At 43.2% G+C, this 19,268-nt stretch overlaps 1 protein-coding gene across 1 annotated transcript in view; it reads right to left on the bottom strand.

The window, feature by feature from the left end:
- The window catches only part of CSAD (cysteine sulfinic acid decarboxylase), a 75,950-nt gene that overhangs the window by 1,181 nt on the left and 55,501 nt on the right, over positions 1 to 19,268 (bottom strand). The window contains exons 10-15 of the mRNA XM_040422236.1: positions 18,917 to 19,033; positions 8,443 to 8,507; positions 6,646 to 6,727; positions 4,796 to 4,995; positions 2,323 to 2,374; positions 509 to 598 (exon numbers count right to left, since the gene is read on the bottom strand). Coding sequence (XP_040278170.1) covers positions 509 to 598; positions 2,323 to 2,374; positions 4,796 to 4,995; positions 6,646 to 6,727; positions 8,443 to 8,507; positions 18,917 to 19,033 — 606 coding nt within the window. The remainder of the gene's footprint in view (positions 1 to 508; positions 599 to 2,322; positions 2,375 to 4,795; positions 4,996 to 6,645; positions 6,728 to 8,442; positions 8,508 to 18,916; positions 19,034 to 19,268) is intronic.

Below are 19,268 nucleotides of genomic sequence, written 5' to 3'. Positions count from 1 at the left end.
TAGATGTTGCCTTTGCTTGGTTTGAACCGATAACCTGAGTGCTGGCCACTGAGATAGCTGCAAGTTACTCATTTTCAGAAACCAAGAGGAGAATTATAAAAACTTTTGTAAAGGAAAACTGGTTTAGTTGCCCAGAGTAACCAATCACATTCCACCTTACATTTTTCAGAGCTCCTTTGGAAAATAAAACATCTGATTGGTTTCTATGGGCAACTAAACCAGTTTTCACTTACACCAGTTTTGATAACTCTCCCCCTAAATACTTAAAATTAAACTCATCTCAACAGCAACTCAATTTTGCAAATGGTCTAGATAAAAAAAAATCCGACAAATTTGTGCATACAGCTCCTGTGCCAACCTACACTATTTAGGTGACCTACTTTCAGAAAGTTAGTAAGTAGTCGGGAACAGATGGAAGGAGAAATAACTACATGATCAGTCATAATCCAGTAAAAATTAATAAAATAAAGTAGATTACAGATTAATTGCATAGCAGGTGTTAAAATACCTTTCCAAGTCTGGTCCAGAAATCTGGGGAATTCTCTTTGTTTCTAAGACTTGACGGAACATACCAAAAACATAAGTTCACAAACTCTGGCTGTAGAAAAATAAAGATTCAAATGCAATAAAATAAATATATACAGAAGCCAACAGCAGATGTGATGCACATGCTCTCAGTGGATCCCACATGGGATGTTCCTTACGACACTCATGATATCATTGCACAGATAGCTGGAAAAGTTATTAGGAATATTTGCCAAATACTGAAAGTATGTATGTTGAATCATTATAGTCGCTGATTGGCTGTGCATTCACATTTCCATATCAACAGGGACCAAACAATGCAGTGACAAGCTTGAAAAAAACTTGTAAAGTCGAAACGTTGCTTTTGTTCGGTATCAATAAGCACACGATTGGATTGAAGATTGGAGTGCTGCGGTTCCTTCCTGTACATTTTTTGTTGCTGTGGGGCCCCCGAGGCCGGGGCCTGACACCTCGAGCACCGCCGCCTAGTATGGACTATCATATGCCAATAAGTGGTGCTATCTTACTTTTTTGCTTTTCTTTGGGGGGATACAGAGGACACAGACGATACACCTCCCACAGAGGACAGCTTGTCGTTGCCTCTGGGCAGCCTGGCACACATGAGCGACTACATGCTGCAGTGCCTTGCGCAACGACCGCCTAGTTGCCTACATTCTAACCAGTGCTGATTACTGGGTGGCCACCCTGCTGGAACCCCGCTACAAGGACAACGTGCCGTCCCTAATTCCGTCACTGGAGCGTGATTGGAAGATGCGCGAGTGCTGCTGATAGCATTCCCACCTGACAGCGGAGGTTCAGTGGAAGCACAAGGCGAAGGCAGACGAGGAGGAAGAAGTCGCCAACGCAGCTGGGGCACCGCCAGCACCTCAGAAGGGAGGGTTAGCATGGCCGAAATGTGGAAAGGCTTTGTCAGCACGCCACAACAACCAGCACCACCAGCTGATACGGAACGTCTTAGGCTACTTTCACACTCGCGTTTTGGCTTTCTGTTTGTGAGATCCGTCATGGGATCCACCCAAAACGCGAGTGTGACTTTCGCCATAGCAGGAGGCAGCATTCCAGCAACATGGTGGGTCTGCCCCATTCAACTTCTGGGTCTCCAAATTGGGCACATGGCCCGAGCTAGCCCTTTACCCCTTGGAGGTGCTGGCCTGCCCTGCAGCCAGTGTATTGTCTGAACGTGTGTTTAGTGCAGCAGGGGGAATGATCACAGACAAGCGCAGCCGCCTGTCCACAGCCAACATGGACAAGCTCACGTTCATAAAATGAACCAGGCATGGATCCCACAGGACTTGTCTGTACCTTGTGCTGAATAGACAAGTATAACGGCCGCACCCAGCCATTGTTATACTCCAGCACACTTTCTATTTTCATTCACTTTTCCATTTCCCAATGTTTTGGGGCCCTCCCAAATTTACACCACCACAACTTCCTACTCCACTTTGACCTCCGCCTCCTAGTTCAAGATAATTATTATTATTTTATGTTATTTTAAGTCATTTCCCTATCCCTATTTGTTTGCAGGGCAATTGTCCTGCTCTTATCCCCATTTTGCTTCCTTTTGCTGCCCTCTAGCCCTTACTATGACTATTTTACAGCCATTTTAGTGCACCAAAGTTCGGGTCCCCATTGACTTCAATAGGGTTCGGGTTCGAGTTCGGATCAAGTTCGGGTCCTGAACCTGAACTTTGACCCGAAGTTCGGCCAAACCCGGCGAACCCGAACATCCACGCGTCCGCTCATCCCTACTGAAGATGTAACCTTCACTTATCATACCTCCATAATCAAGCGGAAACCTTCTCTTTTCTTCATCTCCTCAACCAGATATCTGAAAATCAGAATGTAATATTAATCATAGTTTATAAGTGACAAATAATGGAAACCTGTATATAATGGATCTCATTGACAATTATGATCTTTTAGTTCTCTGTTGTTATTACTGTAGAATGGCAAAGTGGGCTAGGGCATTCTTCCCAAAAGCCAACTGAAACCAGTGATAGCATTTACCATCGGAAAATACCACTGGAATCCACTTAACACAAGGGTTTTTCTATGTTTTCTGTGAAAATTATGCATATCGAGAAAGAATAATCATATCATTACAACAAATACCAGACCCAACTAAGCAGTTAGACAAGACATATACACTGGCTGTCCAAAAAAAAAAAGTTGCCACCGAAAAAAGCCTTTAGCTTTGATAACGGTACGCATTCGCTGTGGCATTGTTTCGATAAGCTTCTGCGATGTCACAAGATTTATTTCCATCCAGTGTTGCATTAATTTTTCACCAAGATCTTGCATTGATGGTGGTAGAGTCTGACTGCTGCGCAAAGCCATCTCCAGCACATCCCAAAGATTCTCAATGGGGTTAAGGTCTGGACTCTGTGGTGGCCAATCCATGTGTGAAAATGATGTCTCATGCTCCCTGAACCACTCTTTCACAATTTGAGCCAGATGAATCCTGGCATTGTCATCGTGGAATATGCCGTGCCATCAGGGAAGAACAAATCCATTGATGGAATAACCTGGTCATTCAGTATGTTCAGGTAGTCAGCTGACCTCATTCATGGAGCACATACTGTTGCTGAACCTAGACCTGACCAACTGCAGCAACCCCAGATCATAGCACTGCCCCCACAGGCTTGTACAGTAGGCACTAGGCATGATGGGTGCATCACTTCATCTGCCTCTCTTCTTATGCTCCCTAGAAAATTGAAGCCTTTTTTTCTGGTTTGCCTCACTGATTAGTGGTTTTCTTACAGCTACACAGCTGTTCAGTCCCAATCCCTTGAGTTCCCTTCACATTGTGCGTGTGGAAATGCTCTTACTTTCACTATTAAACATAGCCCTGAGTTCTACTGTTGCTTTTTTTCGATTTGATTTCACCAAACGTTTAAGTGATCGCCAATCACGATCTTTCAGGATTTTTTTCCCGCCACATTTCCACAAATAGGATGGGTCCCCACTATCTAATGCTTTGGGCAGTTCTTAACCCAATTTTAGTAGTTTCTTCAATCTCCTTAGATGTTTTCTCTGCTTGATGCATGCCAATGATTTGACCCTTCTCAAACAGACTAACATCTTTTCCACGACCACGAGATGTGTCTTTCGACATGGTTGTTTAAAAAATGAGAAGCAACTCATTGCACCAGTTGGGGTTAAATAACTTATTTCCAGCTGAAAGATAATCGCCCATGCAGTAATTATCCAATAGGAGGCTCATAACTATTTGCTTAGTTAAATCCAGGTGGCAACTTTTTTTTTGGACAGGCAGTGTATATGGTGGGACATCAGACGTCATCAAATAATATCAATAATGTACTGGCTGTTAGGGCCTCCATACACATTCAATAGCTGGCAGCTGAACGTTCCTTAGGATGGCCCAATAGCTACCTGTCCCGACTCCCTCACAGCTCCCCATATACATACAGATTCGGTTAGGCCAAACATGTATGTGTATTAGGGCGCATTCACATGACCGTAGTGTTTTGTGGTCCGCAAATTCCGCACATGGCCGCCACTGTTATAGAAAATGCCTATTCTTGTCCGCAATTGTAGACAAGAATATGACATGCTCTATCTTTTCAGTGGGTCCGTGGAACGGAACTACGGATGTGCACAGCATCTTTTGCTGCCCCTTTGAAATGAATGGGTCCAGACCCGTTCCGCAAAGTTGCCGAATGGATGCGGACTCATTCATACGGTCGTGCGAATAAGCCCTTAAATAGGGAGAAGAGAGAAAGCCGCTGCCAGACACATCTGGTGTCAGCTGCTATTATATGCAGCGTTCTCCTCCACATGGAGAGGAACAATCACTATGCCATCACTTGTTCCCATGCTGTGTAGTCGTTTGCCGGCGGCAAATCGTAATTAGACAGCACCATCTGCCGCCGGCAAACAATGATTTTTAAGCATGCTTAAGAATACCAATTGCCCTTATGCAAAGTAATTCACCCATAATCTAGTTGGGAAAAATAGCAACTTTGTGAATTTTGTGGTGTTTTTTTTGCTGCCCTCCCTCTTTCCCAATAAGGGTGCATGGCAAGGGCAGAGAGGAATTGGGACCAGCGAGCGCAACACATTTATCTTCATTTGCGCAAATGAAGATAGAAGATTATGGCAGCTCTAAGCTGCCGTAGATTTCATTCTGGCACATGGACTGCTGGAGGATGTGTCTAATTTATGTTGAGGCCTTGTCATAAATTAGGCGCATCTTCCAGCGCCGCAGGAGATATCATAGACCCAGCACCTTGTATGATCCAGAACTCTGTCCACTCTTCTCTCCAGCCCATTGGACCCAAGCGCTTTCCACATTAGCCAGAGTTTCAGACAATCCACTCGGCGACCACATTGGATTGATTTATCACCCGTGTCATATTGCAGGTTGTAAAATTTGTCTGTTTGGAACAGGTAGGTGGCATTAGCTGCATGACAGCGCTCTAATAATTGCTGTAATGAGAGGGACACAGTTAGTGGGTGCATTCTGTAATGAGGACCAAATATGACATTTCTCTCTGTACTGTACTTTGTACATTTTCATGTATATGGAAAAGGAATACTGTAACTGCCCAATATGCAATTTTACTCCGTGATCATACAGAAGATACAGTAGGCCTGGTTCATATTGCTGTGCCTTCCATTTATGACTGATGTTGGCTTATTATGGGGGCCATGGAACTCCATTGGCGCTATCATTTTGCTGGGAAGAACAGCGCTGCATGCAGTACTATTCTTCCAGTCAGCATTCTCCAGCGCAAATATGAACATAGCCACGAGAACATATTTCATATTTATTATATTGCCTACAAATGAATGCTCACAAAACACTATACATATAGAATGGTTATTACTTTTTTTACTCTATATAATAGTGACACATATGTTCTAAGACAAGGTGCACAACATTTTTTGGGGACACATTATCAAATTAAACCACTAACAAAGACTGCAATAAAATGGGTATTATGAAGCATTTATGACGTATCAAAAGTGTGTTCCTTAAATGTCTGACACCTATTGGGAGAATTAAGAGAATGGGGGGGGGGGGGGGGGGTCACCTTCTAATATCCACATTATAGAGGAGACCAGGCTTGCATGTGCTATGTTCTATTGTAAATGATGGGTTTTATGTATCAGACTAGCATTTCACAACTCCTATAAAATACAATGGAGATGGCCACCACTCTAAGTCATATATTACTTTCAGGAGCGCCACATAAGGGTCAAGGGATGCCATTATCCTGATATATAGGGGGCCCAAAGATGGCTACAAGTGCACCATTAGTACTTGCCTCCCTATTACTGAGCATTTCTTTCATTTCATCTGTCCAGATGATTGGGGGCCATACAGAATAGAGGCCACATGTGGCCCCGGGCTGAAGGTTGTGCATCCCTGTTCTAAGACTTGGGAACGTGGAAGGAAAATATTATCTGCGTTCTGCAGGTCGAACTGGCCGGATGGCACTGGTGACACGGGAGGGTACGTACAATTTTTTGGTGCTATTTACTACGTGTAATGGGATCGATCCAGGCAATAGTTATATTTTAGGGAATTGATTATATCAGTATTGCTTTAAATTAGTTAAAGATTCTCCAAAGGTAGAATGTTTAGGTAGGTAGGTGTTTGATAGAAACAGCAGCTCAGCAGTGTGAGCACCCCACCAAACAACTCATATCTCAGCTTCATGGACCCTGCGAGTATATGGTTATGATCAGGATATTTGGGTTTATGGTAGTCACATCTGATTTCCCAGGTGTCGAATGGAGTCAGAATTTAGTTGATTGTGTTATTATCCACTCGTTATAAGGTGCCAACGTTTTACGTAGCACTATATGTTACATGATGATAGACCTCAACAAAGTACATGATACCTGAGAAGCCCAAGGGCTTACAATCTATATCAATATAGAATGGAGTGGTGGACCAACTTGAGCACCAACACACCATTTAAAGTGTGGGACCTGGGGACCCTGTCTCAAGCACCCTGGAGTCCCAGAGGTCATACCCCAGCTATCATAAATGTATCACCTATCCCATGTATAAGTTATAAATGCTGTTCAGAGGATAACACCTTTAATGCAGGCCCTAAGTATACTTACAGTTGTATCCCGCAGGAGAAAAGCAGAACATTGTAAACCAACACCTAATAATTTATGAGGATTCCATGTCACAGAATCTGCCCTGAAAAAAAGTCAAATACAAAAATTTTATGGAATTAGACCATGGGTGAAACTAAAGTGAGAGCACTAGAATACCTCTTTGTCAATAAGTAGATTAAGGAGTGGCATAATTAACCACTTTTGTTTTTCCTATATTCTGATAACTTTAAGGCACACCGAGTCTTGTCAGAGGAATTTGGTGTGGATTTCACATTAAAAAAAATGCCGGCAGCAGTCCTGAATCTACCTTCCATTCTTTTCAATGGGAGGCTGAGTTGCATTTCATGAGACCATGGTTTAATGCCGTGCCTGGCCAAGAACGTTAATGCCTGTTCTTGGCGTGGTGTCCGTGCGGACACCAATGGAAAATGCAGTGGGTGTCCACTCATGGTTTAGCTCCATTCAATGAAAAACCAAGAGTTGTTTCTGCCTCGGAACATGTGATGGATTTTGCCTGGACTTTGCAAAATCAGTTGTGTGAACTAGCCCTAAGGCTACTTTCACACTTGCGGTAGCTATCGCAAGTCCATCGTGCCGCCGGAAGTCCGCCCCGGCCACATTCACTATAATGCGGCCGGACAAAAACTACAACATGCTGCGATATTTGTCTGCCGTCTATTGGCTTGTTTACCGTGCTGCGGCAGGACCTCCTTCTGCCAGCACGGTGGACTTGTGGTAGCATGGAACCGGCAGGCTGTTACCCCGCCGGAACAGCCTGCCGGAAAAGGCTACCGCAAGTGTGAAAGTAGCCTAAGAAAGAAAAATTGAAACCCAAAATGTAAAATATGGTCATAAGTTAGTAAATCAGAAATGAGAGAATTTGCTAATGGTTTTACAGTTTTGTTGAGTACAGTTTTAGTTTTATATAAACTATCTCACTCAGCAGTACAACCCTCTTAAAGTGGCCAATCATCAGGCTGGGGCTTGCCCAACGTGGCAAATGATGGTGTGAATGTGGCCAATCATTCTGTAGACTTGAACTTTCTGCCAACCATGGCCAACATTTTCCAACCTGCCATTGGTCATTGCTATTTGCGTTAAAGGGAATCTGTCACCAGGATTCTGGACTATTATCTGCAGTAATACCTGAGTAGTACTGCACATAAAAAATCCAAAACACCATTTAGTATTTTCCTTCTGCCCCCAGTTCCCACGCTGTCAGCACTCAAAGCTGTGCTGAAAAAAACTGGCAATGTATGTTTAAACACTGACAGTGGGTGAACGGGGGGCAGTAGAAAAATAAGAAATACAGATCTTAACTCTTATTTTCGCCAATTTTTTACCTAATGTGAATCCAAATTTAGGATGGTTTTAGATGGATGCTGTACGTCTGCAAGGGCAGAACTAGTAACCATGGGGCCACACAGTCAAACTTGGCCATGACCACTTTCAGCAACATGTTCAGAAAAGGTTATGATTGGTCTCCTTAATGCACAAGTCTATGGCACACACTGATGTCATGGTACATGTATAATGCACATAGTGATGTCACAGTACAGAGAGAATGTACACAGTGATGCAATAATAGTGGAGTAATGCCCATAAGTGGGTGATCCTGGGCGGGGTAAGGCGTTCCCAGGGGGGGAGCCTAGATGCCCTGATTTTATCCAATTGAAAGATTGGTATGTATGTGCTATCTGTGCAGCTGAAGAAGGGCCCACTGTCCAGCAGTTTCATACAGATTGCAGCAGGTCCATGTGCTACTCTTGCACCAGGCCCTCAGGCCATTCTACTGACCTCTCTATTCCCTTCAGTAAATGTCTGTGCCTACTGGACAACAAGGCACTGCCTCCCCATGCAGCCTACAGAAAAAAAATGAATATGAATTAATTATGGAGAACCCTCCACAGCTATTGTGGCAAGTTTTATACAAATAATGAGAGCTAATACCAGTAATTGTCAAACCCGACTGCATAGCAACATACTGCATACCTCCCAACCATCCCAGATCCGGCGGGAGAGTCCCAGATTTCAGTGGCTGTCCCGGTACGGGGGAGCTATGTCCCGCTTTCTGGCAGCTGTCTCTGCTTCCTATGGACAGTTGCCTGTATAATGATGAAGCAGAGAGCCGGCATCGGCTCCCTGCTTCATCATTCCTCCCCCCTGCTGGCTCTCCATACCTCTGGTCTCTGCGGGGGGGTGGGGCCGGCCACCAGTCAACCTTGGCTCCGCCTTCTCCACAGACCAGAGCAGCCGATGTCCTGCTGCTATGAACAAGGTATGTGGTGTTTATTTTTTTAACTTTATGTGAGGGGCACATAACTGGACGTACTACTGGGGGCACAGCTGGACATATTACTTGGGGCACAGCTGGGCATAATTCTATGAGGGGGCACAATGTGGGCATAAATTATGTTCGGTGGCATGAAGGGGGAATAATTACTATGTGGTGGCATTAAGAGGACTGGTTGGAATTAGGTGCATAGTTATGTTTTGGGCAGAGTTAAAGGCGTGGCCTAGTGTAGAAAAAATTTGCCTGTCCCTCTTTGTTCATTTAGAGAGTTGGGAAGTATGATACTGTATCATGTACATGGCAGGACACTTGGCATCATAGTCCTAGGTGTTCATTCTCACACAGGACATTAGTTGCTAGAGCTTGGTAACTCTGCACTATTATTCCCTGATAAGAAAACAAGTCGTATTTTAGCTAAAGTGTAATTGTCATTCTTTTTTTTTTTTTATGTGTATGGGCAGTGATACTGACCATTTTTGTAATATACTTTAATTACTGAAATCATACATTTCTATTAGAAAAATTGCTCTAAAATTGCAGATTTTGTGCCATATCAATGCTCAACGCTCCACACTGACTGCTGCTGCTCTTACTGCCTCTCTCTCTCTGTATATATACAGGGAGTGCAGAATTATTAGGCAAATGAGTATTTTGACCACATCATCCTCTTTATGCATGTTGTCTTACTCCAAGCTGTATAGGCTCGAAAGCCTACTACCAATTAAGCATATTAGGTGATGTGCATCTCTGTAATGAGAAGGGGTGTGGTCTAATGACATCAACACCCTATATTAGGTGTGCATAATTATTAGGCAACTTCCTTTCCTTTGGCAAAATGGGTCAAAAGAAGGACTTGACAGGCTCAGAAAAGTCAAAAATAGTGAGATATCTTGCAGAGGGATGCAGCACTCTTAAAATTGCAAAGCTTCTGAAGCGTGATCATCGAACAATCAAGCGTTTCATTCAAAATAGTCAACAGGGTCGCAAGAAGCGTGTGGAAAAACCAAGGCGCAAAATAACTGCCCATGAACTGAGAAAAGTCAAGCGTGCAGCTGCCAAGATGCCACTTGCCACCAGTTTGGCCATATTTCAGAGCTGCAACATCACTGGAGTGCCTAAAAGCACAAGGTGTGCAATACTCAGAGACATGGCCAAGGTAAGAAAGGCTGAAAGACGACCACCACTGAACAAGACACACAAGCTGAAACGTCAAGACTGGGCCAAGAAATATCTCAAGACTGATTTTTCTAAGGTTTTATGGACTGATGAAATGAGAGTGAGTCTTGATGGGCCAGATGGATGGGCCCGTGGCTGGATTGGTAAAGGGCAGAGAGCTCCAGTCCGACTCAGACGCCAGCAAGGTGGAGGTGGAGTACTGGTTTGGGCTGGTATCATCAAAGATGAGCTTGTGGGGCCTTTTCGGGTTGAGGATGGAGTCAAGCTCAACTCCCAGTCCTACTGCCCGTTTCTGGAAGACACCTTCTTCAAGCAGTGGTACAGGAAGAAGTCTGCATCCTTCAAGAAAAACATGATTTTCATGCAGGACAATGCTCCATCACACGCGTCCAAGTACTCCACAGCGTGGCTGGCAAGAAAGGGTATAAAAGAAGAAAATCTAATGACATGGCCTCCTTGTTCACCTGATCTGAACCTCATTGAGAACCTGTGGTCCATCATCAAATGTGAGATTTACAAGGAGGGAAAACAGTACACCTCTCTGAACAGTGTCTGGGAGGCTGTGGTTGCTGCTGCACGCAATGTTGATGGTGAACAGATCAAAACACTGACAGAATCCATGGATGGCAGGCTTTTGAGTGTCCTTGCAAAGAAAGGTGGCTATATTGGTCACTGATTTGTTTTTGTTTTGTTTTTGAATGTCAGAAATGTATATTTGTGAATGTTGAGATGTTATATTGGTTTCACTGGTAAAAATAAATAATTGAAATGGGTATACAGGGAGTGCAGAATTATTAGGCAAGTTGTATTTTTGAGGATTAATTTTATTATTGAACAACAACCATGTTCTCAATGAACCCAAAAAACTCATTAATATCAAAGCTGAATATTTTTGGAAGTAGTTTTTAGTTTGTTTTTAGTTTTAGCTATTTTAGGGGGATATCTGTGTGTGCAGGTGACTATTACTGTGCATAATTATTAGGCAACTTAACAAAAAACAAATATATACCCATTTCAATTATTTATTTTTACCAGTGAAACCAATATAACATCTCAACATTCACAAATATACATTTCTGACATTCAAAAACAAAACAAAAACAAATCAGTGACCAATATAGCCACCTTTCTTTGCAAGGACACTCAAAAGCCTGCCATCCATGGATTCTGTCAGAGTTTTGATCTGTTCACCATCAACATTGCGTGCAGCAGCAACCACAGCCTCCCAGACACTGTTCAGAGAGGTGTACTGTTTTCCCTCCTTGTAAATCTCACATTTGATGATGGACCACAGGTTCTCAATGGGGTTCAGATCAGGTGAACAAGGAGGCCATGTCATTAGATTTTCTTCTTTTATACCCTTTCTTGCCAGCCACGCTGTGGAGTACTTGGATGCGTGTGATGGAGCATTGTCCTGCATGAAAATCATGTTTTTCTTGAAGGATGCAGACTTCTTCCTGTACCACTGCTTGAAGAAGGTGTCTTCCAGAAACTGGCAGTAGGACTGGGAGTTGAGCTTGACTCCATCCTCAACCCGAAAAGGCCCCACAAGCTCATCTTTGATGATACCAGCCCAAACCAGTACTTCACCTCCACCTTGCTGGCGTCTGAGTCGGACTGGAGCTCTCTGCCCTTTACCAATCCAGCCACGGGCCCATCCATCTGGCCCATCAAGACTCACTCTCATTTCATCAGTCCATAAAACCTTAGAAAAATCAGTCTTGAGATATTTCTTGGCCCAGTCTTGACGTTTCAGCTTGTGTGTCTTGTTCAGTGGTGGTCGTCTTTCAGCCTTTCTTACCTTGGCCATGTCTCTGAGTATTGCACACCTTGTGCTTTTGGGCACTCCAGTGATGTTGCAGCTCTGAAATATGGCCAAACTGGTGGCAAGTGGCATCTTGGCAGCTGCACGCTTGACTTTTCTCAGTTCATGGGCAGTTATTTTGCGCCTTGGTTTTTCCACACGCTTCTTGCGACCCTGTTGACTATTTTGAATGAAACGCTTGATTGTTCGATGATCACGCTTCAGAAGCTTTGCAATTTTAAGAGTGCTGCATCCCTCTGCAAGATATCTCACTATTTTTGACTTTTCTGAGCCTGTCAAGTCCTTCTTTTGACCCATTTTGCCAAAGGAAAGGAAGTTGCCTAATAATTATGCACACCTAATATAGGGTGTTGATGTCATTAGACCACACCCCTTCTCATTACAGAGATGCACATCACCTAATATGCTTAATTGGTAGTAGGCTTTCGAGCCTATACAGCTTGGAGTAAGACAACATGCATAAAGAGGATGATGTGGTCAAAATACTCATTTGCCTAATAATTCTGCACGCAGTGTATATTTGTTTTTTGTTAAGTTGCCTAATAATTATGCACAGTAATAGTCACCTGCACACACAGATATCCCCCTAAAATAGCTAAAACTAAAAACAAACTAAAAACTACTTCCAAAAATATTCAGCTTTGATATTAATGAGTTTTTTGGGTTCATTGAGAACATGGTTGTTGTTCAATAATAAAATTAATCCTCAAAAATACAACTTGCCTAATAATTCTGCACTCCCTGTATATATATATATGATAGTGAGAGGCTGTGAGGCCAGCAGCAGTCAGTGTGGAACGTGGAGCATCGCTAAGGCACAAAATGGGCAATTTTAGAGCTATTTTTCTTATAGAAATGTATGATTTCAGTAATTAAAGTATATTACAAAAATGTTTAGTATCACTGCCCATACACATTCCAAAATATATATATAATAATAACAGTTACACTTTAAAGGGTATCTATCATTTTGAACAAGTTTATTAAAAACTATTTAAAATGCCATATAAATAATATTTGTAATGTATACTTTTCCCCGTTTTTCACCCTACAAAATAGGAACCCAAAGTTCAGGTGTCTATGGCACTTTGGAATCCATACATTCATACACCGCTGACATGTCAGTAGTGTAGTGTATGGAATCCACCTTGGAGCCAGAGTACGTGCTGTACTGGCAGGAGCACATACTGCTGGTCCTGCCAGTACATCGCTCACTGCGGCTTCATTACCTGCAGTACAATGTATGTATTCCAAAGCGCTATTTCAAGTCTATTACAAAAATGATTATAAGGCAGTTAGAATAGTTTTTAATAAACTTGTTCAAAAGGTTTTATACCATACACATTAGGCAATTGTTGACCAAATGTGCCAGTTGCCCCAAAAAGAAGACTTAATTAGGAGGTACCCTGTATCAAGATGCCCTGGTGATCAGTTTTCCAAAATGGACTTGTGCAAGATTTAAAGGGGTTTTCCGCGAATAAAATATTGATTCCATATCCTAAGGATAGATCATCACATTTGTTATAGGGCTGACTTCAGGCTCCCCATCTGATCAGCTGTCTGAAGAGGCCATGACTCTCTAGTGAGCACAGCAGCCTATTCCTAGGCCTGTGATGGCCTGTTCATCTGTCACATGGCTGGTGTGTAGCTCAGTCCCATTCAAGTGAATGGGCCTAGGCCGCAATACCAAGCACAGCCACTATCCAATCTACAGTGCTGTGCTTGGTTAGCTGTGAGGAGGCTGCAGTGCTTGTTTGAATGCTGTGGCCCTTTCAAACAGTTAATCGGTGGAGGTGCTGGGATTCAGACCCTCAACGATCTAATATTGATAACCTATCCTGAAAATAGATAATCAATGTTGTACTCACAGACAATTTAACATACTCCACATTTGCAGATACAATGCATTTGGAAAGTCTTCAGACCCTTTCACTTTTTAAATATTTTGTTATATTGCGGCCATATGCTATAAAAAAAATGAGAAAGTGCTAATTTATTGAAGGAGAAACTAAAATCTTGCATTGACATAATTATTCATACCCTTTATTTAGGACTTAGTTGAAGCACTTCTGGCAGGATTTGGGAAAACTAGAAGAATGGTCAGAACTCTGGCAACTGAAATTTAATGTGGATAAGTGCAAGATAATGCACCTGGGGCGTAAAAACCCAAGGGCAGAATATAGAATATTTGACACAGTCCTGACCTCAGTATCTGAGGAAAGGGATTTAGGAGTAATTATTTCAGAAGACTTAAAGGTGGGAAGACAATGTAATAGGGCAGCACGAAATGCCAGCAGAATGCTTGGATGTATAGGAAGAGGTATAAGCAGTAGAAAGAGTGAAGTGCTTATGCCGCTCTACAGAGCACTGGTGAGACCTCACTTGGAGTATTGTGCACAGTACTGGAGGCCATATCTCCAGAAGGATATAGATACTCTAGAGAGTTCAGAGAAGAGCTACTAAACTAGTACATGGATTGCAGGATAAAACTTACCAGGAAAGGTTAAAGGACCTTAAAGCGAACCTTTCACCAGGATTTCACCTAATAAACTATTAACAGTACCTTATAGATTATGCTCATTCTGTTTAAATGCATTCTTGTCCCGCTTTCCTGGGATGTATATTGATGAAAAAAACGACTTATAAAGTCCTTGTCTCCAGCTCCTGCAGTCACGGTGGAAGTCAAGGGGGTAGCCCTTCCCTCACTCCGGGCTGTACCTCCCCTGCCCTAACCCCTCCTCTAACTAGTGAAACTGACACCCGGCTCAGTTGCCGGGACCGCGCTTGTACTGGCGGCGCATGCGCCGTTGGTCTCAGTAGCAGCGCTATCCCGTCTAGGCGGGGACTGAAGCGCGATCCTGTGAGTGAATGGCGCATGCGCCGTCCGTCCCCGATGCCTCCCTGTCTTCTATTCAGGCGCGCGCCTGAAGAACAGAAGACAGGGAGGCATCGAGGACGGACGGCGCATGCGCAATTCACTCACAGGATCGCGCTTCAGTCCGCGCCTAGACGGGATAGCGCTGCTACTGAGACCAACGGCGCATGCGCCGCCAGTACAAGCGCGGTCCCGGCGACTGAGCCGGGTGTCAGTTTCACTAGTTAGAGGAGGGGTTAGGGCAGGGGAGGTACAGCCCGGAGTGAGGGAAGGGCTACCCCCCTTGACTTCCACCGTGACTGCAGGAGCTGGAGACAAGGACTTTATAAGTCGTTTTTTTCATCAATATACATCCCAGGAAAGCGGGACAAGAATGCATTTAAACAGAATGAGCATAATCTATAAGGTACTGTTAATAGTTTATTAGGTGAAATCCTGGTGAAAGGTTCGCTTTAATATGTATAGCTTGGAAGAAAGAAGAGACAGAGGGGATATGATAGAAACTTTTAAATACATAAAGGGAATCAACTCGGTAAAGGATGAGAGCATATTTAAAGGGTTTCTATCACTTCGTATGCCATAATTAGCTCTCAGACACTAGCGATCCGCTAGTGTCTGCTCTGGCCAACCATCCTAATATAAGAGCTTTTTGGGCAGCCGTTTTGCTAAAAAAATAACTTTTATAAATATGCTAATGAGCCTCTAGGTGCTATGTGGGCGTCATTAGCACCTAGAGGCTCCGTCTACCTTCATACACAGCCACCGCCCAGCGCGTCCCTCCAGCCCGCCCATCTCCTGATGAATGCGATCCTCCGTGTGACGCAACGGACGAATTCTCGCGCATGCGCCGTGCGCGGCTGTATTCGGCGCATGCGCAGAGAATGTCTGACCGCTTCCCTGCTCAGACATCTCCACTGCGCCTGTTCCTTGGAGCACTATGACGTCATCGGCGCAGGCGCAGTGGAGATGTCTGAGCAGGGAAGCGGTCAGACATTCTCTGCGCATGCGCCGAATACAGCCGCGCACGGCGCATGCGCGAGAATTCGTCCGTTGCGTCACACGGAGGATCGCATTCAGCAGGAGATGGGCGGGCTGGAGGGACGCGCTGGGCGGTGGCTGTGTATGAAGGTAGACGGAGCCTCTAGGTGCTAATGACGCCCACATAGCACCTAGAGGCTCATTAGCATATTTATAAAAGTTATTTTTTTAGCAAAACGGCTGCCCAAAAAGCTCTTATATTAGGATGGTTGGCCAGAGCAGACACTAGCGGATCGCTAGTGTCTGAGAGCTAATTATGGCATACGAAGTGATAGAAACCCTTTAAAAGAAGAAAAACTACCACAAGAGGACACAGTTTTAAATTAGAGGGGCAAAGGTTTAAAAGTAATATAAGGAAGTATTACTTTACTGAGAGAGTAGTGGATGCATGGAATAGCCTTCCTGCAGAAGTGGTAGCTGCAAATACAGTGAAGGGGTTTAAGCATGCATGGGATAGGCATAAGGCTATCCTTCATATAAGATAGGGCCAGGGACTATTAATAGGATTCAGATATATTGGGCAGACTAGATGGGCCAAATGGTTCTTATCTGCCGACACATTCTATGTTTCTATGTTTCTAATTACAGCCTCTAGTCTTCTTGGGTATGATGCCACAAGGTTTGCACACCTGGATTTGGGGATTCCCTGCCATTCTTCTCTGCAGATCATCTCAAGCACTGTCAGGTTGCATGGGGACTATTGATGGACAGCCATTTTCAGGTCTCCCAGAGATGTTCAAATCAGGGCTCTGGCTGGGCCACTAAAGAACATTTACAGAATTGTCCCTAAGCCACCCCTGTGTTATCTTGGCTGTGTGTTTATGGTCATTGTCTTGTTAAGGTGAACCTTCGGCCCAGTCTGGGGTCCAGGGAACTCTGGCTCAAGTTTTCATTATGAATATTTCTGTACTTTGCTCCATTCAGCTTTCCCTCAACTGTGACCAGTCTCCCTGGCCCAGCTGCTGAAAAACATCCCTGTAACATGATGATGCTACCACCATGCTTCACTGTAGAGATTGTATTGGGCAGGTGATAAGCAGTGACTAGTTTCCTCCAGACATGACACTGAAGTGAGGCCCAAAAGTTCAATCTTGGTTTCATCAGACCACAGAATATTGTTTCTCACAGTCTCAGATTCCTTTAGGTGCTTTTTTGCAAACTCGAGACGGGCTTGTGTGTGTCTTTTACTAAGAAAAGGCTTCTTTCTGGTGATTTTGCCATAAAGCCCAGATTGATGGCATGCTGAAGTGATGGCTAACCTTCTGGAAGTTTCTCCTATCTGCATATGGGATCTTTGGAGCTCAGTCTGTGACCATTGGGTTCTTGGTCACCTCTCTTACCAAGGTCCTTCTCTCCTACTGTACAGGCAGTTCTTTCCTCTTCATGGCTTGGTTTTTGCTCTCATATGCATTGTCATTAGTGAGACCTTATATAGACAGAGCTGTGTCTCTCCAAATTTTGTCCAATCAACTGAAACTAACACGGGTGGGCTCCAGTCAAGGTGTAGAAACATCTCAAAGATGAAGGCCCACAGCTAAATTTCAAATGCCATAGCAAAGGGACTGAATACTTTTGATCATGCAAAATTTTAGTTTTCCTTTTTAATAAATTTGCCAAAATGTATAAAATTCTGTTTTCACTTTCTCATTATGGGGTCTTGAGTGCTGATGGATGGGGGAAAACTGCCTCAATGTAATATAATGTGAAAAGTGAAAGCGTCTGAAGACTTTCCAAAAGCATTGTTATATTAATATAGCTGAGAGAGCCGACTGATCTAAATGGCAGTTAGACACCTCTACTACAATCACCCAAAAAGGGTCTTTCCAAGCTCCTGATATTTATGACCTATCTTTTGGGGTGTAGGGTATCAGACCCTCACCGATCACATATTAATGACATATCCTAAAGATAGGTCATCAATATCAGGAGCTGGGAAAACCCTTTAAGAAGATGATGTGATGTATGTACTACACGAACATCATACTTTTTCTTTTGAGAATCCATTAAAATGCCAGTTGCTCTCTATTTTTTTAGAACCTATGAGCCTTTCGTTTTTGGAATAATAATCTGTACATTCCATTTTAACATCTAAGAGTATAAGGTACCAATATATGAGTGGCTTGGGGCATGCTAAGTAATAGATTGTTACACTTATTATGCAGGGTTTGTGTCCAATATTTGAACATTGTTTGGGGGAGCAGTAAACTGATCAGTGAATGGCCAGTTTAAATTCTGTTAACATTGTATGAATTTAGTAGGCTGTGGCTGGTATTTTTACAAAATATGTGGTCTTCTGTCTTACATGAAAATTGCCACATAGTTTTTATTTAATTGCGATTTTGACAACTTTTGCAGTTTCTGCAATTTATTGTATACATGCAGTTTTACTGCATTTTGTCTGGGGGGGAACCTCCATCGGAATTCAGAAATGCAGTGCACACAATTATGGTACAATTGTTGGTGGCATACAATTGTGGTCCATAGCCAGAAAAACTCCCAGTTCTCAATCCCATTTAGAACCTGTGGTCAATCCTCAAAATGTGGGTTTACAAACAAAAACACAGAAGCTGTGATAATTATACTCCAAGCACTGATTAGGCAAGAGTGGGTTGCCATCAGTCAGGATTTGGCCCAGAAGCTGAATGATATCCAGCATGCCAGGGTGAATTGCAGACATTTTGAAAAAGAAAGGTCAACACTGGAAATTTTGTGTCTTTACATAACCTTGATGTATTTGTCAATAAAATAAAATAAAAAACTTAGGCTGAGTTCACATCTGCGCTCTGAACTCCAGCAGTCTTGATTACAGTGCCGGAGTTCACAACACAGATTAACCCGGCCTTAGGAAATGCTTATAATGGTACTTTAGAATACCATAGAAACATCAGACAAAAACATCTAAAAACACTGGAGCAACAAACTTTGTGAAAACCAAAAGAAGCAGAATGCCAGATATTGGATATCCACTGATTTGATAATAATAGTGCACATGCACTGATTTTATTAAAACTGATGCCATATTATAAACAATTACCAATAATGATGTATTAAACATCAAACTTACATCAACATGAAGCCATAGACTATGCCGCTCACACACGTCAGCTATTCCTTCAAGTGGATCAAATGCTCCAAAAACAGTTGTCCCACAAGTTGTGCTTACCAAGAAAGGCACAGAACCCTAAAGTGAGAGAAATAAATTAAACTCTGGCATCAACTTCACACAGTCCATCTCAGTTGTGCAACATTTGATTTTCAACTACAGTGCCTTGAAAAAGTATTCATACCCCTTGTACTTTTCCACATTTTTCATGTTAGGCTACTTTCACACTAGCGTTGTTTTAATCCGGCGTTCAATTCCGACACCGGAACTGCCCGCCGGATCCGGAAAAACGTGTGAAAACGGATTACATTTG

Source organism: Bufo bufo, chromosome 3 (assembly GCF_905171765.1).
Source record: "Bufo bufo chromosome 3, aBufBuf1.1, whole genome shotgun sequence".
NCBI lineage: Eukaryota > Metazoa > Chordata > Amphibia > Anura > Bufonidae > Bufo > Bufo bufo.
The sequence above is the reverse complement of the archived record's forward strand: the minus strand, read 5'-3'. Positions and strand labels throughout refer to the sequence as shown.